The sequence below is a fragment of the Mchenga conophoros genome, linkage group LG17, assembly GCF_057382185.1.
Source record: "Mchenga conophoros isolate Kocher_MC1m ecotype Shallow Benthic linkage group LG17, M_conophoros_male_GT1.1, whole genome shotgun sequence".
Lineage (NCBI taxonomy): Eukaryota > Metazoa > Chordata > Actinopteri > Cichliformes > Cichlidae > Mchenga > Mchenga conophoros.
In genome coordinates this window covers 33,100,948-33,128,627 of record NC_140542.1, presented here as the reverse complement: position 1 = coordinate 33,128,627, position 27,680 = coordinate 33,100,948, and the positions used below count along the sequence as shown (strand labels likewise).

The 27,680-nt window shown below is 40.2% G+C and overlaps 2 protein-coding genes across 10 annotated transcripts in view; one reads left to right on the top strand and one right to left on the bottom strand.

The window, feature by feature from the left end:
* Window positions 1-4,784, bottom strand: part of zcrb1 (zinc finger CCHC-type and RNA binding motif 1) — a 5,622-nt gene extending 838 nt beyond the window's left edge. The window contains exons 1-8 of the mRNA XM_085251592.1: window positions 4,645-4,784; window positions 4,432-4,536; window positions 1,159-1,187; window positions 901-1,012; window positions 681-788; window positions 481-590; window positions 311-392; window positions 1-148 (exon numbers count right to left, since the gene is read on the bottom strand). The exon at window positions 1-148 is cut by the window's left edge and continues 838 nt beyond it. Of these exons, the coding sequence (XP_085107718.1) occupies window positions 8-148; window positions 311-392; window positions 481-590; window positions 681-788; window positions 901-1,012; window positions 1,159-1,187; window positions 4,432-4,515 (666 nt within the window). The 5' untranslated portion in view covers window positions 4,516-4,536; window positions 4,645-4,784 and the 3' untranslated portion in view covers window positions 1-7. The remainder of the gene's footprint in view (window positions 149-310; window positions 393-480; window positions 591-680; window positions 789-900; window positions 1,013-1,158; window positions 1,188-4,431; window positions 4,537-4,644) is intronic.
* A 5-nt stretch (window positions 4,785-4,789) lies between these two features.
* pphln1 (periphilin 1) lies at window positions 4,790-26,755 on the top strand. 9 transcript variants are annotated; one of them, XM_085251584.1, is made up of 12 exons: window positions 4,790-4,856; window positions 5,814-5,893; window positions 7,001-7,065; window positions 7,385-7,600; window positions 8,126-8,187; window positions 10,851-10,967; window positions 12,627-12,805; window positions 13,386-13,472; window positions 14,551-14,586; window positions 15,433-15,488; window positions 19,700-19,837; window positions 25,975-26,755. In XM_085251584.1, coding segments are annotated over exons 2-12 (1,230 nt in total). In that variant the 5' UTR covers window positions 4,790-4,856; window positions 5,814-5,892; the 3' UTR covers window positions 26,248-26,755. The 9 variants fall into 9 exon arrangements, with proteins under 9 accessions (XP_085107710.1, XP_085107711.1, XP_085107708.1 ...); XM_085251585.1 differs by lacking the exon at window positions 5,814-5,893 and having other exon boundaries at window positions 4,791-4,856; window positions 12,627-12,799; XM_085251582.1 differs by lacking the exon at window positions 5,814-5,893 and having other exon boundaries at window positions 4,791-4,856.
* The last annotated feature ends 925 nt before the right edge of the window (window positions 26,756-27,680 follow it).

Here is a 27,680-nt window from a genome sequence, read left to right as displayed (position 1 = left end):
ACATCCATTAGTCACTGAGCTCCTCCTCATCACTGAAGTATGCGCTCTTTTTGATCCGTGGCTTCTTGGAGTCTGACGACGTTGAAGCGTGAGCATTATCCTCTGCCAGCCTCTTCTGTTTTTTCTGTTCTTCTTCAATACAGGCTTGCTGGAGGGCAACAAATAGACAACAAATATGTCAGTGCTGACAGTTTTTCATTTATTTTGAGTCAGACTTTCCATAATGTAACTTTGCAACTCATAATGCAATCCTCTGAATCAAAACCTCTAGATATTTTTAGGTAGATATTTCTTGTCTCTGCACCCTTACCTGAAAAGCTATGGCTTGGCTTAGGCTATCTAAAGCTGGGTCTTCTCCCTCTTCCTCACTTTCTTCTTCTTCTTCTTCTTCGCTAAAAGTAAAAAAAATAAAAAAAATAAAAATGTAGATGTACTGTGATATATTCTGTTGCACAAATATATATGTCACAAATTACATACGTTTGCTCGGGCTGTTGAGCCTTTTTCTTCTTTTTCTTTTCTTTCTTCTTCGGAGGTTCCCTCTCTCCCAGCATGTTTTTGGGACATGCGTAGCTCAAATGTCCGGAATCCTGACATGTGCCATTGTGAAAATACAGGAAAACTATCACAATTGCATTTCCAACTTTAGTTAGAAATGTAAAAAGTAGATATTTACTGACCCCACATTCGTAGCATCTACTTTTGTCTGTGTAGTTCCGTCTCCTTATGAATTCTGCTGCTCGTCCATTATCTATGGCAATACTGGCTTTAACCGTTCTGCCAAATAACTGGGAGGCAAAAATATTTCACTCGCTCGCATCCATTACAGAAACATCGCTGGCAGAAAGCCTCTGGGTTACGCTTAGTGAAAAATCAGTATATAACCTTGCACAGGCTCACCTGTTTGTTGTTCACTGCTCTTGCACAGTTATGAGCCGACTCTCTATCCAGGAAGAGAACAAACGCCACTCCTTTACTCTGCCGAGTGTTTTTATCCTTAACCACCGTGACCCTGAGAGAAACCATCATAGTTATTAATACCTGTGAGGAAACGACTGAGGCAGTAACTGTTACATCGCTTCAAAGCTACCAAATTATCGCATTGTGTTGCATCATTCATTGCTTTAAATGTATAAAATAACATAAAAAAATACTTACTTTACAACTTTGCCATATTTGCTGAATAGCTGAAATGACACACAGTGATTTATTTCAGTGAGAGGTTCTTGGAATGCATAGAAAAACTGGTGTGCTAGGTAACATAAAAACATCTGGATGACAACGTTGGGGAATAATCATATGACCATTTCTATGATAAAGTAATACCTGTTTAACACATCTACACATCAGACATAGCAATATGTTTGCCTCCCTAATATTGCCTGGTCCTCCTTTTTTGCCAAAACAACCATGGTGACCTATCAAGCCATGAACTCCACTAGATCCCTGAAGGCGTGCTGTGGTATCTAGCACCAAGATGTTAGCAACAGAACCTTTAAGTCCTGTAAGTTGCGAGGTGGAGCTTCCATGGATCAGATTTGTTTGTCCAGCAGATCCCACTTGACACTTGATTACATTGAGATCTGTGGAATTTGGAGGCCAACTCCTCAAAGCATTTCTTAACCATTTTTGCTTTATGGCAGAGCGCATTATCCTGCTGAAAGAGGCCACAGCTATGAAGGAATACAATTTCCATGAAAGGGTGCACATGATCTGCAACAATGCTTAGGTAGGTGTCAAAGGAACATCCACATGGATGGTAAGACCCAAGAGGTCCCAGCAGAAATCTCTGTCAGCTTGGCTTCTTTTCATAGTGCATCCTGATGCCAGGTGTTTCCCTGGTAACAAACACAGACCAGACCATCTTCTTCCATTGCTCCATGGTCCAGTTCTGATGCTCACATCGCCATTGTTGGCGCTTTCTGTGATAAACAGGTCAGCCTGGACACCCTGACTGGTCTGGGGCTGTGCAGCCCCATAGGCAACAACGTGTGATGCTCTGTGTATTCTGACACAATTCAGAACCAGCATGAACTGTTTTGGCAGTTTGAGCTACAGCAGCTCATCTGTTAGGTCAGACCACACAGATCAGGCTTCACTTTTCACGTCCATCAGTGAGCCTTGGCCACCCATGACCCTGTCACTGGTTCACCACTGTTCATCACTGTCCACCACTATCTTGAACTACTTTTGATAGATTATCCAAGTGTAGGATTCACTAGAGAATCTAATGAAGATGTTCCCAAACTAAAGCTCAGAATTCACAGCACGCTGTAAAACATGGGTGATGGCTGAGTATGCATGGCTTCCAGTAGCAATGGGTGACAGAAGATAGAAAGACCTGGATGAATTCTGAAGAGTACAGAGATAAACTTGACAAAGTGACATCCTCAAGCCCATGCCGAATTTGAGGATGGCACTTTGCACTAAATCTGAAATGTAACCCAAAATATAATGTGCATGCAATCCAGGAATTTTTGAAGGCCGAATGATCTGCCTGAGCCAATCAATTAATCTCACCTGAGCATGTACTTTGCTGGCAACAAACCCAAATAGAAAAACCCTCGAACATATGACCGAAGACAGAGGTGGGGTGTGCCACGAAGGAAGTTAAACTGAAAGCCAAGCTTTCTTTGCTTAAGCCTCTTGACAAAACCTAAAATCCCAGTCAGAGATCACAGGTGTCACAACTGTGGTTATTAACTTTCTCTGTTAAGTCAGGCTTTCTGCTTCAGGCTTTTTATGTGCTTACATAAAAGGAGAGTTGATATATCATGTGGCTCATCTTCAGTTAATTCCAAATGCTTCATTTATAGACATTATCTGAGGAACACGTGAGAAACTTCTATAAAGAAATTTAAAGAATAAAACTAGAAAAAGGCATCAGCTGTGTGCAAATAAGTCGAGAGCAAATGCTACAGAAGATCATTTATCTTAATCTCATACATTAATATATTGGTTCTACCACCATGTGCACTCTCAGTGCTGCTGTTTATTTCTAATGTAAAAGCTGCACGTTCGAGCTCTGAAACTTTAAACTTGATCAACTGACACTGTCCTACAGCTTAATGATGGGGATGTGGAAGTCACTTTTCTTTGTGGCCAGATCAAAGTGAAATATTCTTGGTAATTAAAAATATCAGATCATTAATGTATAAAACAAATTCCTTAGACTCTATATCATACTTGTAGAAAACTAAAAAAATCAAAAGTATTAATAAAAATATACCACATACAGCCCATTTTAAAACTAAAGTCAGAAAATAACATACTCTAGACCACGCTCACACACGACCATGTGTTTAATTTAGTTCCCATGGTGATCTAAGCAGGCAAAAAGAAAATGCATGGCAAAGCATCACAAAATAGGAAACCCAATTTTTGGTGATGTCCATGACTTTAAATGTCAGGCAGTCATTGCTTGAAAACTATTTCGTATATTAATAAAGTGAAGCGTTTATGTATCTTCTTGTTCTCTTGACTGCTCCCTTTATGAGGTTGCCACAGTGGATTATTTGGTTCCATCTCACCCTATCACTAGCATCCTGCTCTGCATAATCTTTTTCACAATTTTGATGAATCTTCTCTGGTTGACCTCGGGTATTTAAATCATTCACATTTACTACCTCTATCCTGCACCTTCACTGCTAGGCCTGTCTCCCTTCACACGTATTCTGTCTTGCTTTTACTGAAAGACTTTCATTCCTGTTCCATCCAGGTTTTCTTCCATCTGCTCCCTACTCTCACTACAGATCACAATGTCCTCTGCAAATATCATAACCCACAAAGACTCCTGCCTGACCTCATCTGTCTGGCGAGCCCTAATGTAATCCCTACCACATACCTCACCGCTGTCTCTGTCCTTATGCATGTCCTGCAACCAAGCACTCATCCTACTCTGCCCCTCGTGACTTCCTCATGCAGTATCACAGTTCATATCACATGCTTTCTTCAAAACCACTATGCAACTCCTTCTGACTTTCTCTGTACTTCTAAAAAAAAATACTGTCAAAGAATCCGCCGCGTTTTTTGGGTTTTTTCTTGGCATGAAGCCATATTGCTGCTCACTGATGGTCACCTCTCTTCTTAACCTTCTGTTCAACAACTCTTGAAGATCCAGAGCCCCAGAAACAGGAGCATAAAATAGCTGCAGTTCCTAGACACCTTTGTCTCGTTCTGTCAGTCTGCACCAGGGCAGCTGTGGCTACAACTGTAGCTTGCCTCCACCAGTGCGTGAATGTGAAAGTGAATGAATAGTGGAATTGTAAAGCGTTTTGAGGGCCCCCGAAAAGCGCTATATAAATGCAATCCATTGTCCAATCCCTTGAATGAAAGCTGAAAATCTTTACAACATTTGCTCTTATTTTTTTAATTTCAAGTTTGTGGTGGTGGCACAGGACAAACACTTAAGAGTTACAGGGACAAACTTACCTTGTGTAGGTCATTGTTGGTGAGAGAGAATGGCAGGTTCGACACATAGACGGTACTTTTGCTTGGTGCCAAACCCCCGCTCATACTGGACTCAAATAAAACACTCTGAAAGACACATGATGGTCATAAAGCACACAACCAGCAGTTCAGCTTAATACATCCACTATAAACACAGCATTATTCAATTTAACGTTAATTCGAGCAATTGCCTACCTTCACAGTAGTTCTTACCAACACCACACCGTCCGTTAGAATAATGCCAAAGCTGTTAAAAAATATGGTGTGTAATTTTATTTACACGGAGCAGTTGTTCAGCAAACGGGAAAAAACGCCGTATATTGTGCGTCGCACGTTGATGACGTGAACAACGTAAATAACGACCGTAACTACCGGGAGAAGCTAAGCTAACTGGGCGACAGAGGAAAGTAAGCTCGGTTTGTTATTTTTCAGTTAAATTATTTACCTCTATAGTTTATGTAGATGAAGCCGCAATCTGACGTACATATCAAAGGATTTTGTTGGTGGCCTTAACGATATATTAACTTACTACACAAGCGTGCTGGTGTTTGGTGCATGCATTGAAGCTAGCTAGTTAGCCGTGATAGCAGCCTGGTTTACATCGCAATCAGTTGTAAATTTACCACAAAGAGTAGTGATGATTTATTAATGATAGTGTTTAGTTGCCATCAAGCTGATGGCTATATTGACTAAGTTACTGTGGATCAAATGTACTTTAACATGTCACGTTAGGTCAGTCTTCTTCTTTTGGCTGCTCCCTTTGGGGGTCTCCACAGTGAATCATCTGCCTTCATCTTACTTTATCATTAGCATTCTTCCTCCACGTCCTCCTCAACTACATTCATGAATCTTCTCTGTGGTCTTCTTCTTTTACTCCCACCTAGCAGCTCCATTTTCCACATCCTTTGTCCAATATATCCACTATCCTTCCTCTGTACATGTCCAAAAATCTCTGCCTTGCCTCTAACTTTGAGAGCTATCCCTCTGATGTACTCATTTCTAATCCTGTCCATCCTGGTTACTCCCAATGAAGATCCTAACACTTTCAACTCTGTCACCTTCAGCTCAGTCTTTTGTCTTTTTGTCAATTCCCCCATCTCCAAACCACACATGACATCAGTTCTCACGACCATCTCTTTTCACTCTTGCTGCTGTTCTTCTATCCAAATCACCCCTGACATTCAACTCCACCCACTCCAACCTGCATGCACTCTCTTTTTCACCTCCACGTTAGGTCATACAACCTGCACAAAGTAATCTCAGCCTCCTCACTTGCATTTCACACCGTGCCCTGTCTTGTCTTTGATGTTTTCTGCTGATGTCTGCTCTGAAGTCTTAACACTTTATATGAACTTTCTTTACAGATTGTTTTGAAGATCTTGCGTTTCGAGAAGCCCAAAAAGCAAAAAAAAAATTTTTTTTAATAAATAAAACAAACAAAAAAGTAAGTTATTAACAAACAATAGACACTAAACACTAACATACTAGAGAACACTGATGTGATACTAGTTTAGGGAGATCATATCAGAATCATATCAGAATTGTGTTTATTGGCCAAGTATATGTGCAGACACATACAAGGAATTTGGTTCTGGTAGATGGAGGCTCTCAAGCACTGCAATGTAAATCACACGCACACATTCACACACACACACACACACACACACACACACACACACACACACACACACACACACACACACGTGTCTATATATACATTACACATGCATACAAGTACATACACAAAGCTGTGTAAACCAACTATAAATAACCAATCTAAACTTATATACATAGAATACAGAAATGAAGTGGAATGAATACTACAGAATGTACATAAGGTGCAGTTGCAGTCTGGCAGTGGGAGCAGTGTGACAGGTCAACTGTTTAGAAGGGAGATGGCGAGGGGAAAGAAACTGTTCCTATGTCGGGTGGTCCTGGTCTGGAGGCTTCTGTACCGTCTGCCCGAGGGCAGCAGATCAAAAAGTCTGTCTCCAGGGTGTGAGGGGTCTGTGATGATTTTCCCTGCACGTTTCCTGGTTCTTGAGAGGTACAGATCCTGGATGGAGGGCAGGGGGGCGCCAATGACCCTTTCTTATGCCCGTACAGTCCTGTCCTGTTTAGTGGCTGCACCATACCAGACTGTGATGGAGGAGCACAGGACAGACTCAATGACCGCAGTGTAGAACTGGATCAGCAGCTCCTGTGCAATCTGTGCATATGTAGAACCTCTACCAATATTCAAAACTTTTATGTATTAGACAAGTTCTTTTTGCAAAAGCTGCTTTTGTGTTGAAGCCTGCACATGTGTGAGGCTAAAAAGGTGCTTCACTTCAGACAGTTTCAGATGAAACATTAGGAAACCACAAGATTCAAGGCATCTAAATAGAACAATGTCATCTGTGTTGGCCCTCAATTTCATGTCAGATGGCTTCTGAGAAAAAGTTCTATTTAATACTATATTAATATTGCAGCTCGAAGAAGCTAGTCCGACCACACTTGAACAGAGACAGTGCTAGTGATAACAGTATGTTTCACTCTTTGCCCGTTTCAGTGACTTACAGGCGAGAAAGGAGTATACGGGAGGTGTATGATGAGCGCTTTTTAACAGACAGGCCGGTGAGCTCCTCTTTATCACTGCATCCCATTTAATAATTCCCACATGCAAATTATGCCTTATTACTTTTCTTTATTTATCCCTTGACAATTGCTGATTTTTAATTTTAATTATTTTTATTTTTATTTTTTTGTGGATGGAGAGTGAATAATAAAATAACACCAGGAATCTTTTTAAAGATTTATTTTCGAGTTGCCATAAGCTCTGGCTCAGACTTTTCTTTCACAAAATCTGAGCAAGAATAAAAAAAAAACCATATATAATTTTTTAAAAAGGTATGTGTGTGTGTGTGTGTGTGTGTGTGTGTGTGTGTATATATAGGGTCCATACCCACGGGCGGCTGGAGGGGTTGAGCGACGAGGCCCCTTTGGGAGGCCAGAAGATGACTACAGCCGTGGTGGCTATGATTATGAAGGAGGTCCCCGCTTTTACCCAAATGGAGGCGGACCCCGGGGTTACCATGAAGATCAGAGGGGTTACCATGGAGATGGCCCTCATTTCCCTGCTGAACGCAGAGCCATTCCACCTTCAAGGAGGGTAAGAGGGTTTTTTTTTGGTATATTGTAATCAAATAGGTGAACTACATATTTTCAGTCAAAAGCAAGCAACCTTTTTCAAAGTCTCTACAGTTTAGATATTTCCCATAATATTGTAAGTTTAAGGAGCCAATCCAAGGACAAAGTAGTTAACTATATAATTTAAGATAATTTGAAACGTATATGTACTATAGGCATCTATTGAACTCTTCTTCTTAGACTTTTAAATTCCCTTTATAGGGATTGTGCTCTTTAATTTTTCTGCTTTTCCCCCCTATATTACTCTTTAGAGTTTGTGTTTACATTTGAGTTCTAAAATTGTAAATGTATCTATCCGTCATTTCAGCTAGTTTGTCATTTGTCACTTATCAGTGGGTTATGTATGCAAAATTAAATACAATGCTTTTTGTCATTTTACACTATTTTTAACCAGATACTGAGTTTTTTCTGTCTTAAGAGATAACAAATAATATAGAAGTGGCGAATAAGAATGATTTTTTTTCTTCACATTTTCTTTGTCGTGTAGGAGGACTATCCTTACAGAGTACCCAGGGATGACTCCCACACAGCGCGGCCTTTGGAGTTTGGGTAAACTGTTTGTCTTAGGATTTGTTTTAATATTAGCCTTATCAGCCACATTCTGTATGCATACAGTATTCCATCCATCTTCTTCTGCTTAATCTTATCAGGGTCGCAGTGGGGCTGGAGAATATCTCAGTTAACATAGGGCGAGAGACAGGATACACCCTGGACAGGTCGCCAATCTGACACAGTGCTAACACAGAGAGAGACAGACAACCATTCGCACTCACATTCACAGCTATGGGCAATTTAGAGACACCAGTTAACGTAGCCCCACTAATGTGTTCTTGGACTGTGGAAGGAAGCCAGAGTACCCGGCTTCCTCCCACACACAAACACAGGGAGAACATGCAAATTCCACACAGAAAGGCCCCGGCCAGATGGTGGATTTAGACTGTTGCTTATTAAAATGTTTTCATTTTGGACAGCAGGGGACAGTCTTGTTCTATTCACTTGATGTTATAAGGAAGTCATTTGTGTTTAGTTTCTCTGGTTGGACTTGGGGGGGATTTAGGGGGGGTGTGTTTGTAATGTTTGTGTACATACCAGCAATCACGAGTCGTGGTCTGTTTCTGACCCATATTGGCCTGTCTTACTTCATTTACTTTTCTTGTGGTCTCTGCTGAGCTCTCCAGACTCTTAGTTTACACAACTGTTGGTCTAGCAATGTTGGCTAAACAGTGTCTATATTTAGGCTAAACACTAGGTTTGCAGACATTTAGGTGACAAGTTTACAATATTCTCTCAAAATACTGGTTCAATTCAGTATGATTTTTGTCTGTTAATAGACAAAGGCAGCACAAATTAGCTGTAAATAACATTAACAAATATGAGTCAAAATTAATTTTACCTGTGTGTAATGCTGATGTGTGATAATAGCACATTAAATAGTACTAGGTAGCCTATTTGAACATTATTAAGAATATTTTAATATCGGGGTACAATTAGTGCGCTAAAGTTTAGTAAAACCCTCAATGTTGCATTTGCATTGTGCATGTTTCATTATTAAAAACGACAATAAGGTTTGCCAGTTATATCTGTGCTCCTTTGCTATTGCCAAAATAAAAAATATATATGCAGTTCATGTTACCTAACTGATGAGTCTGCAGTGTTATGACTTTAACAACAAAGAGCGGAGGTAACTTGCATGTCTATGTTACAATTTGTTCACTTTGTGAAAAGTTGAAGGATTAGCTTTAATTAGTTTAATCCTCCCTGACACTGAGATGTGGTAAGAGACCTGTAGGTATTATGTCGTCACACATGGGTGCATTTTGAAAATGCGCTGTTTGTACAGTAGCAAAATTTATGAACAGTACTTGGGTATAAAGTGTACTCACTGGATAGACCAATCTAGGCAGGCAGAGAGAGAAGAGGGGAAGATTGAGAGTGATTTTGTTTTCATAGCTGCGTCGGATGCATGGTTGTTTAAGTTGTCTAAAATTCTTGACAAAAGCACAAAACATGTTTTTTCCCATTTTAGGGTTTTGTTATTGCAAAGCAAATATCCTGTATTGCACAGGATGAGCACGCAAAGCGCTTTATATAACATGTCTCATTCATCCATTCATACCCAGTCATGCAAGCATTTTTGTCTGAGGTAAACTGTGTTCTATCTAACATTCACACACATTCATACTCGGATCAGTGCATCAGTGAGCAACTTGGGGTTAGTATCTTGCCCAAGGATATTTGGCATGCAGACTGGGGCAGACAGAGACCAAACCACCAGGCTTCCAACCTGCTCTATTTCCTGGACTAAAGCCACCCTTAATACTCCTTCTAGTGTAGCCTTAGACCATTTGGATGTTAATTCTGTTTCCTGTCATGTTTTAGATACACAATATATCTCCTTAATAGTTCGTTACACAACTGATACTAAGAAAAATGCTGCCCTTTATCTTTAGCCAGAAAGCATGTGTCCAGTCAACCTGTTTGAAGTAAGGCTTGGATTTGTGGCTGTTGAAAGAGCTCTGTCTCATGTGGTCACTTAGCAGATGTGAATTCCTTTTTGAAGATTTGTGCTTCAGTGAGAAATTCACTTTGTGGCTACGCCGTAACTGTGTCATACACCCTTCTGAACCGTAGCCTGACATGCACCTCCCTAGAAATGTACACATTGGGGTTGATCTGCTCAATACCATTGATTTCTCCTATACATCTCCAGCTACTGTTTTGCTGCAGCTTTTTTAATTGAATATATCAGAGAGAGTAACAATCATCACCTCATTATAGGTAATAGCAATTATAGCGTCAATTAAGTACTCACAAATGTCAGTACATTTCTGAAGAGAGATTGCAGGATGGAGATGAGGAATGTTCAAAGAAGTGGAAAATCTTGAGGGACAAACATGTTTGCTCCACTGAAAAATAAAACTGACCACAACAAAGACTGAAGAACCAGGAGGGGAAAAAGTCCTACCATTTTATTTGTTTTTTTTTCATGGTTGACACCACATATAAAACACAGAGACAACACACTATCACATAATGTTCAGCACACAAGCATAGATGCCAGCAACACCGTCGGCCACTTACATAGGTTGTGTTGTAGACTCTACAAAATTTCCCCAAAGAAATCTAAATAAACACAATGTACTACACTGTGTGCTTATCTGCAAACACTAACTTGTGTGTGCGTCTCTTTTATTTTTTGTTAATCCCCTCAGTGCCCGTGCACCACCTCCTCATAGCGTTAGAGGCCAAGGCATCTATCCAGCACCCAGAGCGCTCCCAGAGAGTGGGGAAGACACACTAGTACAGGCCATACTAAACCTGGACAGAGGGTAAGAGTGAATTCCTGTTAATGACTTTGTATGGCAGACCATGTCAAGCCAATAAAGAAATGTCTTAATTTATTATATATAGCACCTACATTTTTAACCTCGTAAGACCCGAACTCTTTCATGCATTTTTAATTTCTCTTTGCTATTTGGGCTAATTGGGACCTGATGAATGTAAAAACAAATAATTACCAGATTTTTTTATTTTTATTTTTACCTGATTTTTGTGTCTGAGGAAAATGAGGTCCGCATATGAGGACATTCGTTTTAAATTTTGATAGAACTGTGGCAGTATAATGTCCTCGTAAGTATATATCAGGCCCTGTAGAGCAAAACTAATCAGCGTTTGCCACGGGTATTTTGGTCTAGACAACCCAAAAATGTGATGTCCACATATGTGGACGCCAGGTCCTAGGAGGTTAAAGCACCTGTCATAAAAACAAAAAAAGCACAGTTGTATTTTAGATATCAGTCAACTTGTTTAAAACTGAAAATTCCTACATCATTTGGGGTATTAAACTAAATTCACACTTGTTTATACCCAAGTTTTAACACACTGGACTTCTTTAGGAAACCAGGCATAACATTTAAACACTTAAACTTTAATGTTCAGGAATGCAAGTAACTAACTAGGCATCTTGTTTTTTTAAAAAGTAAAAAAAAATAATGTGGGTTTACTATGTAAGTTAGAAAATGAATACATAACAACAATTATATTTTAGCATTAAAAATATAATTTTGATTAAAGAGCTTGCACATAGCGTTTGATTATCTATTATAGAACGTAAAAATGATTTTGTTACTTACCACATTTTAGGGCAGCTGTGGCATAAACCTTATATTGAGTGATTGTTTAATTAATTTGTTAAGCACTAAATATAACACACACACAGCCCTTGTTTTTCTTGCTTTGTGACCTCAGCCACTTTCCTGTTGACTCTATTGTCTTAATTAATGCTCATACTGTAAATGATGGTCCTCATTAGGATAAAAAAAAAAGGAAGTTAAAGCAAGGTGCACTGTCCCTCACTTTCTGGGTCAGGTCCACCCCCGTCTCATCATATCTGGTTTCAGAACAGCAAGATGCTCATGGTGAAAACTCACTTTGAAGCGTCAAACATTACTAACCTTAATGGGTGGTTACATCCTGCCTGAGGTGCCACCATCGTCTGACTGTGCAGCTGTTTCGTTGCAGATAGGTGAAGTTACAGCCAGAGAGGGAGTGTTTGATTAGCAACAACAGCTACTGTGATCTTTGAATGAAAATGTTTGGGATGCACGTTTTAAAATATTAAAGGGAACAATAGTGTTCAAGTCAAAAGGGCAGTTTTTGCGGTCTTTTGGGGAAATTATGGTTTTAAAAAGCCTCTCCACAAATAACTCTGCAAACGGATATGGGTAGCATAAATAAAACATAAAACAGGAATTTGTTGCACACAGCAGAATGACCTTACAGTGCTAGGTGGCAGCATTGTTCTGTGTTGGTACATAAATGAGTGAGAGAGGTGGACCCGTCATTGGGCCGATGTAAATTGCTGCTATTAGATTGCAATCAGGAATAACTTTAACCTCAGATAATTCACAAAAAAGAAAAAGAAAAAGCTATCAATGTTTGGACCTTTCAGATTTTGGCAGGGCTCACATTTCCCCTGTTTTCCCCAGGGAGGACAGAGACCACTACAGGAGAAAGGCAGCCCCGTTTCCTCCCCTCAGAGATCGTTCTCCCGTGCGGCGAGAGGTGGCCCGCTCCCCGCACAGCCGCTCTGGCTCCAGCGTCAGCAGCAGAGGATACTCACCGGACAGAGCCAAGAGCCTTCCTTTCCCCTCACAGCAAGGCAAGAGTATGTAGAAATCTTAGATTCCCGCCCCCTGATGCAGTATGCAGTGCTTTTACTGGCATCACAATATTGATAAGAGTTTAAAACTCCAAAGCAAATCACCATAACATGTGGAATTAACTTAATAAGTCGGTAACACAGATTAATACAATATAAATTCAATAAAGTGGCACAGCATTAATAAATACTAAAGTATAAAGGTAATTAACAATCCAGCTGATGGAACAAATTATGTAACAGCACTGCTAAAATGGAGTGGAAAGTGTAGTCACTGCTTCCACTGACAAGTTCTACTCATAAGCCATTTGTTGCCTTAACTCAGGAAGAGGAGACACAGCCTCTGAGTAAACATCGTTCATTTGGAAAGCTAAATTTTATACTAACTATCCAGAGCACAAAAGTAAATAAGGTAATCTGTGTATGCCTGTAGGCCCTGATTCAAGGTCATGTTTTAAGTTCAGCTCCTAAAATGTGCATTGTTCTGAAATGGATTATATATTTTTTTTCTTCCATCCTTCATTTCTTATTTTACTGTTATTCACTGTCTGTCCATGGCTGTTAACCTGGCTGACCGGCTTTTCAGGTGTGGATGGTCCAGAGGGTCACACGGGTGTTTCTGAGCACCTCTGGGGGGCACTCTTTCCTCAACAGAGTGGACATGACACTTTGGGTCTGTACATTGAGCTATGTAAATAAGCTTAGACTTGGGTGACAGTAAGCTGGGTTGTTGTTCCTTTCTTGCATCCTTGTCATTTTGTGTTCTGTCTTGAGAAGGATGCAGGAACAGAAGACTTCAGGCTTTTTAAATTTCAGTGACTTGAGAGTCGACCCGCCTCTCAAAAGAAAAAGTATTTTACAAAGGAAACTTTTTGACACAGACATTTTTTTTCACCCAGGTCTTTTGTAAGTTATATCATGAAAGTAGTTTCTGAATTAGAGTTTAGTACAGACTGCTGTATTGTGGTAAATGCCATTTCCACTACCCGAGGTACATTAGCACTTTTCATGGTTCCTGCACTTTTATAAAGTAATGTTAAAAATGATTTAAAATGTCAGAGGTGTTCCGATTGAACACATTTTCATCACAGATATATTATTTAGTGTTATATTACACTTTAATGACTACAAATACATCTTGTCTGGAAATACATTTGATAAGATGACTGTGTGGGAACAGTGAATTTTACAGCTTATCTAGAAAGTGGTTGAATAATGTAAGAGCATCATGGATTGCTCTTTGTTTTTTCAGTCCCACCCTCTCACTTGGAATGTTATGGAAAACCAAGTCCACATAATAGATTTCCTGTAAGACCACCAAAAATTATTAAATAACTGTACTGTAAAATGCACAAGTGCTAAAGTATCTCCATGTGCGGTGCATGTTCTTTATTCATTCTTGTCTCTAATCCCTCAAATTCCCCTGTTTCCACCAGTGTTTGTTTTTCTTTTGGGGGGAGGTTGGTTTTGTTTCTTTTGAGGTCCACTGCCATCTTCAACGCCGGTCATTTTTCTTTTAAATTTCCATTTGATTGGCGCTTTTTCACTCACGAAGTGAGTGCTTAGCAGTTTTCATGGCTAACATGGCGAAATGTTGCCATCTGAATGCATGATTTGAACGGGTTTTAAGAGTAAATATTTTTAGGGAAGCATTAGAGTAGTCGTATGCTCCATAGGTTGCTTTTAGATAAGAAAACCCCACCAATTGTGATGTACTTGGCCGGTGACCTTACGGTTTGGTCTTCCAACAGGGTATGAAGAGACTTATTCTCAGAGCAGGATGTTCGGTAAGTACAGTTCAGTATAGCTGTCTAAGACTGGATAGACTACGTCTTGTTTGATGAGTTAATAGACAAATTAGCCACTTCTCCTGGATTATATTTCAAAATGTATAGCCATGCATTCCTTTGTTTGTTCAGTGGTAATGAATTAAAAAGTAAGATGAGATGACATGCAGAGGATTTGTTTCAGATATATTGAAAAGTTACAGTTGTCAAACCTAATCTATTCACAGTCTGCGTAACCTGAGAGAGACAGAGAGGGTTTCTAATGTCTCCAGCAGCCAGCTTTGCTCTCCGTTCTGTCTGCCACTTTGTCAGGCCTCATAAAGATGCCACCAGGTCGTGTGCGCAAGTAGAGGGGAGAGGGTATAGGATGTCTGATGGATATTCCTGAAGCCAAAGCTGCCACTCCGGAGTGTTTTTTGTTTCATTTCTAGGTGCTTGAAGTTTGTTAGTAGAGTTGATTACAAGGCTTTGGACAGCGTAGTGTTTTTCTTATAGAAGGAAAGTCAGTAGAGGAAGAAACTCCTCCTCCAGTGACTGGAGAGGAGCCGTGCATTCAGCCAATGAGATTCAAAGCACCGTTGTGTTTCTTGATTGTTCCAGGCCTTCTAGTATAGGTACCTCACTGGATCCTGGAACCAGACTTCCAACACATTTACAAGGCTGCGATATCCATAAGCACCCCCATACTTACTTTCCAGACCGACTTGCTTGTCTTCTTTCAGTTGAATTTCTGCTTCCCTCGTCGTTTCACCTTTTTCTCATTTCTTATTTTGTTATTCCAAATATCTTTTTTTACTCTAAATTCAGTCTTACTGGTTTTTTTTTGTTACTTTTCAATTTCTATAGACAAAATTCCTGGCCTGTCAAGAGAGGGATCCCCACAGAGTGCAACATCTGTCAAGGTACTGTTTTTCTTGAGGTTTTCATGAAGGATCAAAAACATTAAAGGGTTTTTCTAAATTGTGTTGTTTTTTTAAAAATATTGTAAGTACAGCAGTGGAGTCTCAGATGTTCTGTGCTTTATTTTGTTTGCATACCATGGTGTCTGCCTATGTCACTGTACAGCAGGATACATCTGGAAGTCCTTAAATTCCATCCTCCTAATAAGTGTTGAGTCCCATCAAAGTATGTTAATGGGTTTTAAAGTGGTCCTCATGCAGGGCATAAAAGCCATCGGGCCTCCACTTTGTTTAACTTTGTTGTAAGCGGACTTCAGTTACAAGAATTTGTAATGATACGGGGGAAAGGGCTCAGGTGTCAACAAAAAAAAACAACTTTTTGTGTCAAATGTGGATATTTCTTGATTGTTTTGCTGATAATGTTGTGTTTTGCTGATGTCATCCATCTCCAACTCTGCAGAGGAGTGTAAATACAATCAGTTGTGATTAGGCGCAGTACATGTGGCTGTGGCCACCCAGAAGTGTAGAGGAGAAATCAGTAGCCCGGGTCACAACTTTATCACAAGATCGTAACCACAGAGTCATAAGAAGTGCCTGTGTAACTCTGGGATGTATTTACACGTTTATAACGAACAATAGTTTACTTTTACTTTTAAAGAGCACGTCTAACTGCGTTTGGCAGGCCCTCAGTTTCCTTTTGATGACGCAGGGAATGGGTCTCGTGATTGTGACAAATTAATATGGGGCATCGGGCTCACAGGGAATCGGTATTTATCAAGATTCAGGTCAACACCTTGTGTGTGTTTGCATGCTCTGGCAACTTAAAAAGGTTTTGCTATTATAGCTGATTGTGTGAGGGTTAAAAATACTTTGTACCAATGTAATGACATTACCTCTTCTAAATGGAGTCTCTGTATGCATGTATGCCAGCAACTGTTTATCTGGATGTCAAAATGATCCCATAATCAAGTTGTTGTTTTTTTTTTGTAAAATAGAAACATTTCTTTTTTAAAATATCACAGTTTTAGTCATGGCCCTTAAATATACACAAAATAAAGTAATTGGGTTAAGTGATATATATCCATATCAGATATTTGACACCTCAGCAAGCTCTGCTCTGAAAACCTTTTAACAACAATAATCTTTTCCCTAACATGAAACAGGAAAGAATTAAACGATCAAGGACCTGTGCAGTGCACGAAGCTTTTATCACTGCCCTATTTATTATTCAGTCAGCACAGTTAAAAGTTCCACAGTTTTACTGTCTAGACACGCTACAACCATTCAGTTGACTAATGTATGTTATTAGCCTAATGTTCCCGTTTTCTACACACACAAACACAGCTTTAAAAAGTTATTAGGACTAAAAAAGTCAAAATAAAGAGCTTGGCAAATGTTAATACCGTTAACCTTCAGTTATCCAGCTCATATTCGTCCACTTATTTTTCCCCAAGTATGGTGGACTAAATTGCTCACCGTTTTGTTCCTCTCCTCACACCAACAATAGTGTATCTGAAGTGATCTGTTAACCCCTCAGCAGCTCTGGGTTCATCTACCTTTTATGTGCAGCTTAAGAAACATGTAAGTAGTTTTTACAAAAGGGCGCACAGAGTTCAGCTGTTTGGAAGAAAGATGATTTCTTTTATGTTTTGTTATGTTTCAGAATGTTAAGAGTCTGTATTGCAGCGGATCTCATCCTGCTGTGACTCTACATTGTTGCTTTCCTGCCTTCACACATCAAAAAGGGGCCGTGCACAATGTACACAAATGATGCATTTACTTTCTGTGATAAATATTTAGTGATTGCTCACTCTGAAAAAAAATTATTTTTATCAAGTTCACTGCTTTGAAAATGACAAACTTAAACTTTATTGCTGACAAGCGTTTATGGCTTGTACATGTGAAGAATTTAGACATAAATTCACCTTGACATTTAAGTGCCATTTCAAGTGCTGGACACACTTGATTCAGATTGCAAAGCCAACCATTACAGGCAAGGAGGGCTCGATTTTTCGTACAAATTCCCAGTGGAGGCAATGTCGTCACGTGAGCTGAGTAACAAATAACCAGACAGTCACCCTCGGGTTTATACACGAGAAATTACAAGATGCAGCATATAAACAAAGTTCTTTCTTCTCCTTCTAATGATCATTTTTGTCAGAACCACCTACCACCACCAAATCAACTGCTGTGATGAAAGTTACTCAGCGCCCCACCCCTCCACACACACATACATGCACACTGGTGCTTCTGCTGCTGTGTTTGATCTAGCCTGTGGTGCATTGTTGTGTGTTCTCGGGGCACAAACCCATAACCTTGGCCAAGATGAAAGGCCTGTGCTGTGCCCCCAGTAAAGCTTTGCACTAATGGTCCTGGTCACTGCCTGCTGTGGGGATTCAACAAACACATAGGCTTTCTGGAGCCATCCCAGACAGGAGACACCAAAGACGGGACCTAAAGACCACCACCGGCTCTGGCTTCAAGGCAGGGTGGGCAGGGAGGTCATCGGCAGGTTTAATCTCAACACAACAAATTCCTGCTAGATAGAGTGTAATGGTTTACCAGTAAAGGGCACAGATCTGCTGAAGGAAGCAGGAAAAAGTAATACAAATGCTCAAAGCACTGTTGTAGAGTGGCATTCAGTCACTATGATATTTTTAGGAATTCTAGCAGCATGCATTCAGGAATGGCAGTGTCATTGGGTTGGCCACTCCACTACTTTAACCTAACAAACAACTGAATATAGCTATGAGAGACTTAGGATGACTGGATGATCAGAGTATGAGCCAGCAGATGAGCGTGCTGCAGTGATCAGAAATGTCATAGCTCTTGAATTTTGGCCTCTAAAGTTTGCTAAGTTTTTTTTTAAAAAGTCACGTGCTGAATAGACTGCAAAGAGCGAGATCCTGAGGAACTTTGTGATGCTTGCTCAAACTAAGCATTTTGAAGAACTAAGCTGTTACATCAGCGTGATGATGTCCAAACTATTACATAGAACAATATTAAGTCCAGTGCTGTTTCTCCATTTTACAGCCAAGAACAAAATTCAGTTCCACTTCTTTGTCAGAGTTTACCCATTCTGCTGAAACAATAATGTTTTGATTTATTACAGTTAACAGAAGATCTATTTTGAGCCTTATCTTGAGAGCAGAGCATGATTTCCAAGTTAGGCTATGCTTTGCGAGTTGAAATAAAGAGACTCAGACAAGGGATATTTTTCTGCTGAGGTGCAGTAGATGCGATCTTTCATACAAGTCCAAGCATATACACGGGACTTCTCCCAAGCATAGCTTCAGGGAGAGTATTGGAAGGAGGAATAATTGGATGATGCTTTGCACTGTGCTTTTTTTATTATTATTATTTTAGACCGCACTCGGCTTTGTGATGTACCATCTCCTGTAATTTCTTTCTAGTCGTCTATGGATGAGGTATGACTTAGTTGCCATGGCCTGTTTCCCTTAATGTATGAGTGGACTTTAGTCATGGTTGGGCAGTTCTGCTCCTTGGCCTTCAAACTTTAATAGTATCAGGAAATGAGCAAAAGAAATTGACCACCCATCCAAGTCGGCCTCATTTCTTCCCTTAGATCTCTCTTGTGGCTTTCTCGGTAGTATTTATGGATGCCTTGGCTTCCAATTTGCCCATTAGATGCTTAATCATGGCTTGTCTGGCTGTGATTTCTTTGCTCTGAAGATTCTGTCTTAACACAGCTAAAATGTGAGTTTTATGGTTTTCCGTGTTATAGATTGGTTCTACTAAACTGCAGGGTTACTGCTTGGGTAGAAAAGCAACATTAATATTAAGCTAAGTTTTGATCTGTAACAAACATTTTAAAATATAGGCTCTAGCTATATTTCGTGCCTCAGGTATAGATTTCTATACTGCAAATTCTGTGTATGTGTTGTTGTTTTTTCCACTGAGTCCACTCTGGCTTTTCAGCTTTACTGTATGCCTCATCAACCACGTCTCCTTCAAAGTTAAAGAGTCAGTAGGTCATGTCGTAGCACAGCATTGACTGTACATCCTTTACAATTCAATGTTGTTTGATTGCTGTAGTAGAGTAGTAGTATGCTTTTTAAAATATTGAATGGTTTTATGATTTCTTGGCATAAATGTTTCATGGCAGTGGTTCTGTTAGGAATAACCATTCTGCTGCTTTCTTAGTTTTCCTTAAATATCCCTGCAGCTCACACCTTCCTGTTGTTTTCCTTTAGGAGGAAAACCCCCCTCCAGAAGGAGAAAAAGAAGAGCCACTGGTAGCTCCCGTCGTGGAAGAGAGCCAAAAATCTACAGACAATTTCCACGAGCGACGAGCCCTTGCCATCGCAGCCAAAGCCCAGGAGATAGAAAAGGTACTTTTTTCTAATACTTCAAATTTTCACATCATTGCGTTTTTCTGACCCACCTTTCCACAAGTTCTCTGATTGGGGTGATACAGCATGTTGTCCACTAATCACAGGCCTCATTCTAAAACTCCTGCGTATTTTCCTTGGTCAAGACAAGTAATTTGCTCTTGATGGCAGGCAAGAACCTTGCATGGCAGCTCTACCAGCAGTTATAGTGTGTGTGTTAATGAGTGAATGTGAAACACATTGTAAAGTACTTTGTAGAAACCTGTGGATAAGTGCAGGCTATTTACAGTTTTCTTGTGCTTCTAGCAAAGAATAAAAGTCAGATTTGGATTTATATCCTATACAGGATTTTAAATTGGTAATCACAATGTATTCCAAGGATGTTTAAACAAATTTGAAGGTGTTCTGTTCTCAGTTGTTCTTTTTGGGAAGGAAAAATCACTGTATGCCCAAACCCTCTCATTAAAAACTACGAATTTGTCAGACTTTTCTATAAATGTCAACTTTGGCAATGCAGACCACATTCCCATGCATATGGTGGCCTTGGGTTCTCTGACTCACATGTGGCATGCTTTACTGGATAGGCACTACTGAAACAGCCACCTATTATGTTCGTAACAGGCAGGAAATTAACTTTGCTGTCTTCCAGTCACAATGCTGAGTACCTACTGCTACCCCCTAAAAAACTTCACTGTTGCAGCCACATTTAGAGAAACGGTTAATTATTTAAAAAACGGGAGGCCGGTGTCTGTAGTTGCCAGCATTTTCCTGGTAGCTTCTCTTAATCTTCCATCCTGACTCACTGACTGCATAAACTGCTCATTATACAAAATATCTGCTTAATATCGCACACGGCTCAAGCATGGCCCCCTCGGCGTCTGACTCATCTTTGCAAATGCTCGCGCATGAAGCGGTCTGCACACCGGGGTTTAGAAACATTAGAATGATATACAGGGTACAGGGGACACGTAAATGAAGGAAGCAGCTAAGAACGGCTTATTCGCTGTAAAGAGCCGTGCATAAAATAAACCGAGAGGTCGACCGCTTAACAGAGCTTAAAAACACCCCAGGCTCGAGGTTCCAGCTCTGCTCTGTTACCTAATGAAGGCCATTCCTGCACCAGTGAGCACTGCTGGTGGTTTAACTGAGACCATTAAACCTGAGCTAGCTCTGCCCTGGAGCACAGACTGCGCCCTCACATTGAGCTGCAGCACAGAGCCTATAGGCTGTAACAGCATTACTGCTGACGCTGCAGCTTCACGCCTGTTTTATAGCCTGTCTGTGTCTTCTCTCATTTTTTTACAGCAAACTTTATAACGTCTGAGCTATGTGAGCATTATTTCATGTTTCCAGGTATTATGGAAAGTTATTTTAGAATGACTACAAAGACCCGTGTCAGCAATCTGTAGGTACTTTACTGCCATCATCAGTATTACTCATAATTCTCTGCTATCTTCTAATGTGGTGATTCAAATCTAGGTATACATGTATAATAAACAGTTTGAAATGAAAACGAAGAGGGGATAAAGTATTGCGTTTTCACAGGGATATGAGGTTTCAGTATTTCCTTTCAGGATTTGCGATTCTTAGATAACCATCAGTTTCTATTGACAGCTGCAGCTTTTTGTTTTCCCTGTGCCTTTCTCTGGCTTTTGTGATCTTCAGATCGTCCGTATGTGTAGGTCGTTTGCGATTTGGCAGCTCTTCTCCTCTTCCATGAGAGACTAAACTGTTTATCCCAGAGCTGAGGTCAGAAGATGAGTAATTGAATCAAGATTTTTTTCTTCTCACATAAAAGAAGGATCATGGACTGAAATAGAAAAGGCTGTATTTTTAAAGCATCGCAGAGAATTGCTTTCACATGATGGTCTTTTACTCTCTGAGGTGGCAGACAAACCGAGCAGTCACTGGAAGCTGTATAAGCACTTGTCTGGTGACCAGTTTTAACGCCCCATTTTGCTCTGACCCACAGCTAAACATACTTAAGCTGTTCTTTCTTTCTTTTTTTGGCTCTGAAATAACAAAGTCACTTTCTCATGTGCTCTTTAAATTAGCAGCAGTATTCCTGTTGGTGTGGGCACTCGTGTTAAGCCATTTGACAAGTGTCAGCCAGATGTTTGGCTTTCTGCACCCAATCTGGTCTAGCCATCTCTTCTGTACACACAGCCACAAATGCACAGAATCCAGAAGCCCCTCAGAAGCTATCCAGGTCATAATCTAAACTTTGTTTGCGTGGCTAAGTGAAGTTGGTCTTCTTGACTTATAGTCTGAACCCCCTTTCTGGTTGTCAGAGTTGACTTTGGCCACAGGACAGACTAACCGGTTATAGTGAGTGACAAGGCATGAGAGGCAGTCAAGGGTATTATGTTTTGTTCCTCGTAGGCCCAGATTGCCGTACAAAGGGAGTTTTATTTCATTTGTTGAGGGATCTAAATGTATTTGACAGAAAGCCAGACACTTCCAGCCTCTTGAGGGCTTTTTACGTGCAAAGATGACAGAGCTGGACTGAGGTGCCAACTCTAATGTTTAAAATTTGTTCCGATTCTCTCATTTCTAAAGCCCAGCACGCTCAGGGGCGAGATTTGTAAAAAGGATTTGTCCTGCAGGGGTGAACAGCGAGCAAGATGCTCTTTTTCTCAAACAACCCCACCCAAAGTCGAGACGTGCTCCTTTCCTTCCTGGTTGGATAACGGGACGGATTGCAGGAAGAACTTTGTCAGCACATTGTTTAGAAACAGCTCGCTCTGTATTCACAGAAGGTGTAGACCACTCACTGATTGGATCCTTCCTTCAAACGTTTGATAGGTCCACTCTGTTATCAGATGATGAAAAACCAAAAAGGCCATTGCTCTGTAACTACATTCATTGTGCTGGGGATGGTGGCTGTCGCAGGTCTCCTCTCTATACAGACTGCTTGGGCTATCAGTTGTGTAACATCTACTGCTCAATTGTTTATTGTGCGTGAGGAATGTATAGAAATGCCCAGAGGAGACTGTGTTTTTGAATTTGTTTTGTAGTGTTCCCCACAAATCTCCTGTAAAATGATTTATTGAACATTTCCCATCAGCTGCTTTTGTAAACAAGAGACCTGGATAAGGTTGCATAAGCTGTTTGTACTGTAAATCCCTCAGTAGGTTTGTGTATAAAGCTTTAGAAATATCTGAATGGGGTTGGTAGGAAATATGATTTCCCAATGCTGTCCAATTAAAAATGAGTAATTATGTCAGCCTGAAAACACAACAGTTTTTAGAGCCAAGTAAAATCAAAGTTAACCACTGTTCTTTTCTAATTACAGGTATTGGTTTGTTATTACAGGTAATCTGTGTGTTTGAGTTGGCACTGCTCCCGTAGTCAATGTGAAATTAAGATAATCTAAATTAAGTGAAAGTAATTTAGTTTTTTCCTAGTTTACATCATTACTAAATCGCATTTTAGATCAGGTGTAACAAGCATGTCCTGTAGGCTGTGTTTTACTATTCAAGCAAATGTTAAAACAAGCTGCAACCAAGCTGACGTCTTTCAGCTAGCACACCTTCAATAGGAAAAGATTTATTGAGTAAATGCAAATTTATGCCTCTGTCAGTGCGCCCCAGGGTGGCTGTGGCTACATGTAGCTTGCCATCACCAGTGTGTGAATGGGTGGATGACCGAATGTGTAAAGCGCTTTGGGGTCCTTAGGGACTAGTAAAGCGCTATACAAATACAGACCATTTACCATTTTTAAGTTATCTGTAACAGTCTTGTGTATATCTGCTCTTGAGTCTGTGTTGGGAGACACAGCAAACCTGTCATCCTGGAGGAGTTGGTAATACCTGCAACCACTGTAAGTGCAGGTATCCCCTCACCTCATGCTTGGTTTTACCCTCCACGTTTAAAACCATTCGTCTTTTGGTGGTTGTATCATTTTTTACCCCTCTAGTGCACTGCTGGTTAATTTCATTAACACCAAAGTAGCTGACAATGATTAAGAGCCCCCTCTGCTACTTAACTGACCAGATCAATATCCCAGAAGTCTAAGTGACTTGATGCTATACTGATTAAAAAGTGCTCCTTTAATTTTTTTTTATTTGAGCAGTGTATTACACCTCCGTTATTTGTCTTCTGCTGACTGTTCACTGTGGATGGCTCCTACGCAAAAATAGAAATGTTTCATTTTTCCTCCCATTTGTGCTCAAAGCATTGTCAGCAAGGGTTTGCAAAAACTCTCATAGTGAAATCAAACTTGGTGGAAAAGTACAAAAATAAAAACAGGCAAACTGGTTTGGCTCCGGTTTTCTTTCTTAAAAATTACTGATAATGATAGATAGTGCACTCACAGTGTCCTAGTTTAATGCATACTTTGGAAAGTTGCCATCTGTTGGAGAACAAGGACAATAACTGTGTTTGACAGGCGATCTCTATTTGTGAGCTTTTCTCCAAGCACACTTTCTGTTCTGGTGAAAAATCTATAAATAAGCCAGCGAGTTAGAAAGCCCCGCAGCACAGAAGCCACCGTTGGTATCTGGTGAATGAAACTCTCCCTTCCTCCCTAGCCTAATTTTACACACACAGGCGTGTGGGCATATGTATAAACACACATGTCCACTCGTAACCCTTGTCACTGGACATCTCCTTGTATGAGACTGGCACGTACAGTTGAAGCTTGATATACTAGGCAGCTGTATCTGTAGTTAGGCATGGAAGAGAGTTACATACAAATATATATGTAAAAAAGTATTTGAGTATACTGGCAAAAAATAGACCAACATATCATTTTGAGTCTGGAAAAACAACAAAATCAAATAAACCAAGGAGATGGAAAGAAATAGGAACCTAACAATTATTTCACTTGAACAGATTGTCTTGGTTGTTGTTTTTTTTCTTCCCTCCTATAGTTATACTTAATGTCAGTTTATGTGGTCGTTACATTTCAACCTACCCCAACAAACTGTTGAATCAGCTCTCTCCCCCTGTGTTTTTAACCAGGGGTGTCAAAGATAGGGCCTAGGGGACAGAACCAGCTGAGCAAGACTCCAATCTGGCCCATAGATAGCCAAAATTGCCAAGGTATTAGACTTTTAAATGTATTTTTTAAATGTATTTTCATAGGTTTTAAAGATTTGGCTGCTGATAAAGACCTCCCCCATGGTCATTCATACTACACCGGGGTAAATAAGTAAAATATTTATCATGCAAGTCATGATGTTGCGATAGCACTTCTTTTTCTTATGTTAGGGATTAAATGTGTAATTGGCCCACTTAAGATCAAAGGCTGTAGGTAGCTGTCGAAGTTTAAGCTTTCGACCGTCATGAAATAGTGTGGTAGAGATTAGAGAGCCACATCGAGTTTGTCAGAGGTTGTAGTTATTTTGGCAAAAGTATAGACAAAGTGTTTATTTAGAAAGGGTATTTGTGTGTGATTTTTAAAATGCATCTTACGTCTCAAATGTATATACGTCCAAAAACTCAAGAAAATAAGAAATAAAAGCTGCCCTTGTGTTCCTGAATATTTTCCCTCCCTTACAAAATGTGAAATGGGCCCATAAATATTATCTTCAGTTGAGCGGAATGATATTTTCCCCTTCATTCTCAGCTCATTTAAAGGATCATGACTTAAAAGCAAATCTCTGTTTTGGTATTTTGCAAATCAAACCACTCTGTGTGGAAGCACAAGCTCCCTCCATTGTTTTGAGACATTATAGGCTCAGTGTGAAGTGGCGGCTCCCAAACTAGATTCCAGCACCTCCTCTTTGTCCCTCTAACACCTGTTACAAGCCTCCGAGCTACCACTGAAGTGCAGTTTTTACTGCGTCTTTCGGCTACCCTGTCCCATATCAAGTGCCCCTATTAAACTTGAGAGGAAGAGTGTTAATCTTTTGGCGCTGTATGAGGTGTGTTAGCACCAGAGTGATCAGCTTAGGCACAGTGACGCTGGAGTATTTACACCTAGGCGACAGGTAGAGCAGGAAGGAAACAACTCCCCATCCCCTCAATTAAGAGCTTTTCTCTCAAAGCTGTGCCTGGTAACACTTAACATAGCTAAATCTAAACTGAAAAAGGGTGGAAATGTCTGCTCAGTGGTTTTTGAAGGTAAAGTTTTCCTCTTGTTCGTCTCTCAGTATTATTTTATTTTATTTCATCTTTTTTCACTCGACCAGGTGTATCGTCAGGACTGCGAGACGTTCGGAATGGTGGTGAAGATGCTGGTGGCTAAAGATCCCAACTTGGAGAAGCAGCTGCAGGTTCCTCTCCGTGAAAACCTCGGGGAGATCCGTGAACGTTGCCTAGAGGACCTCAAACAATTCATCAGTGAGCTAGACGACGTCATCCGGCAGCCTGAAACTTCCACCTTTGACTCAACCACTCCCTCTACATCCCAGTCGGGTCATAAAATTTCAAAGACGGCAGTCAATCACAGCTCATCTTACTGACGCATCAGCCGGACGTGCTGCGTTAATGTGAGACAGAGGAGGAAGGCTTGACGGTTTGAAGTCCGGATTGTTCAGCAGCTCAAACCGAAACCATGGAGGTAAGCATGGAGAAAACAGGCCGCCGTGGAGAGAGGACATCCTTTGCAGGAATGACCAGTGTTATTTTTGAACGGACCATTTTTACCTTCAAGTTTTCTGTTCGAATTTATCAATTATAAAGAAAACGTTCTGTTAAGTTTTGTCAAAAGAAACACGTTCTTTATTTAAAATTATTCTCGTCTCACATTGTGAAAATGGTTAACAAGGGGTTTATTATTTAATCTTCTTTTTGATGAGAATATTTTGTGGAGAGCAGAGATTCAGTTCTCCAGCATGATCGGTTTTTGTAGTATTTTCAGCTATGTAAATTTTTCTTTTGTAGCAGATATTTGACTTGGTGCTGCTAAATTTACAACAGGTTGACATACTTGTATAAATTTGTACTGTAAAAAAAACCAGTTAAATTCACTTTCTTTGTCTTGTCTTATTTTGCATTTGAGCCCTATTCTACATTCATCCAACAAACTTGATTTTTTTTCATAATCCATTGACAAAAGTTTCATACCCGCAGAAAAATATCCATGCGCTATGAAAGATCTAATCTCAAGACATTTTTAGGATCAGTTCACCGATGTCTCAATGAAAAAAGCATGTTTTAAAAAAAAAAAAACAACCTTTTTTGCAGCACGGATCGGTTTATTTTTACGGACCGGCCTTTAAGGTGTCGTGGATAAATACAACAAAATAAAACCAGTACCGGCACCAAAATAAAAAATTATCCATAACACACGGAAACTGAGGTAATAATAAAAACAATAAATATTAACAATAAAAAGGAATAAAAACCCTAAAAACCATAAATTTCACACCTGAACCTCAACACTCGCCGCCCGATACCAAACGACTCACGGACCGGTACCAGTCCATGGCCCGGGGGGTTGGGGATCGCTGCTCTGAAGTATTTGTAAATCATAATGGTGAATTTAACCTTAGGGATGAAAGATGTTTAAAAACTGTTGTTCATCCAATGGCCTCTGGAGTCTGTGAGTCAACATGTTTTCTATAGCTGTGGTCACAATCGCAAAGACTTCTGTTGCCATGTAAGTCAATGGGAGAACGGATGGCGACAGCTAAAGTGCTCATGTTCTTTGAAAGGTCAATTTTATTAAGACAAACTGCACCTCTAGTGTCTTATTAGTCGGCTAGTTGATACTTATTAATATGTTTGTACAATGGAATTCACCCATACAATTTATAGACATAGCTTGCCTAGAAAGCTATAGCCTAGAAAATTTGGCGGCTGTGTATTCCCTGACCAGTTGATACATGTGGTTGCGGGCTGTGACCAGGTGAAAACAGCGTGCTGTACAAAAACCATGCTTGTGATTGCTTTG

Bases quoted from the DNA above. Each gene is read 5' to 3' on its own strand.
- pphln1 (XM_085251584.1), top strand. The intron at 10,968-12,626 runs GTAAGAGTGAAT...TGTTTTCCCCAG, and splicing joins ATACTAAACCTGGACAGAGG to GGAGGACAGAGACCACTACA. The intron at 14,587-15,432 runs GTAAGTACAGTT...CAATTTCTATAG, and splicing joins TTCTCAGAGCAGGATGTTCG to ACAAAATTCCTGGCCTGTCA.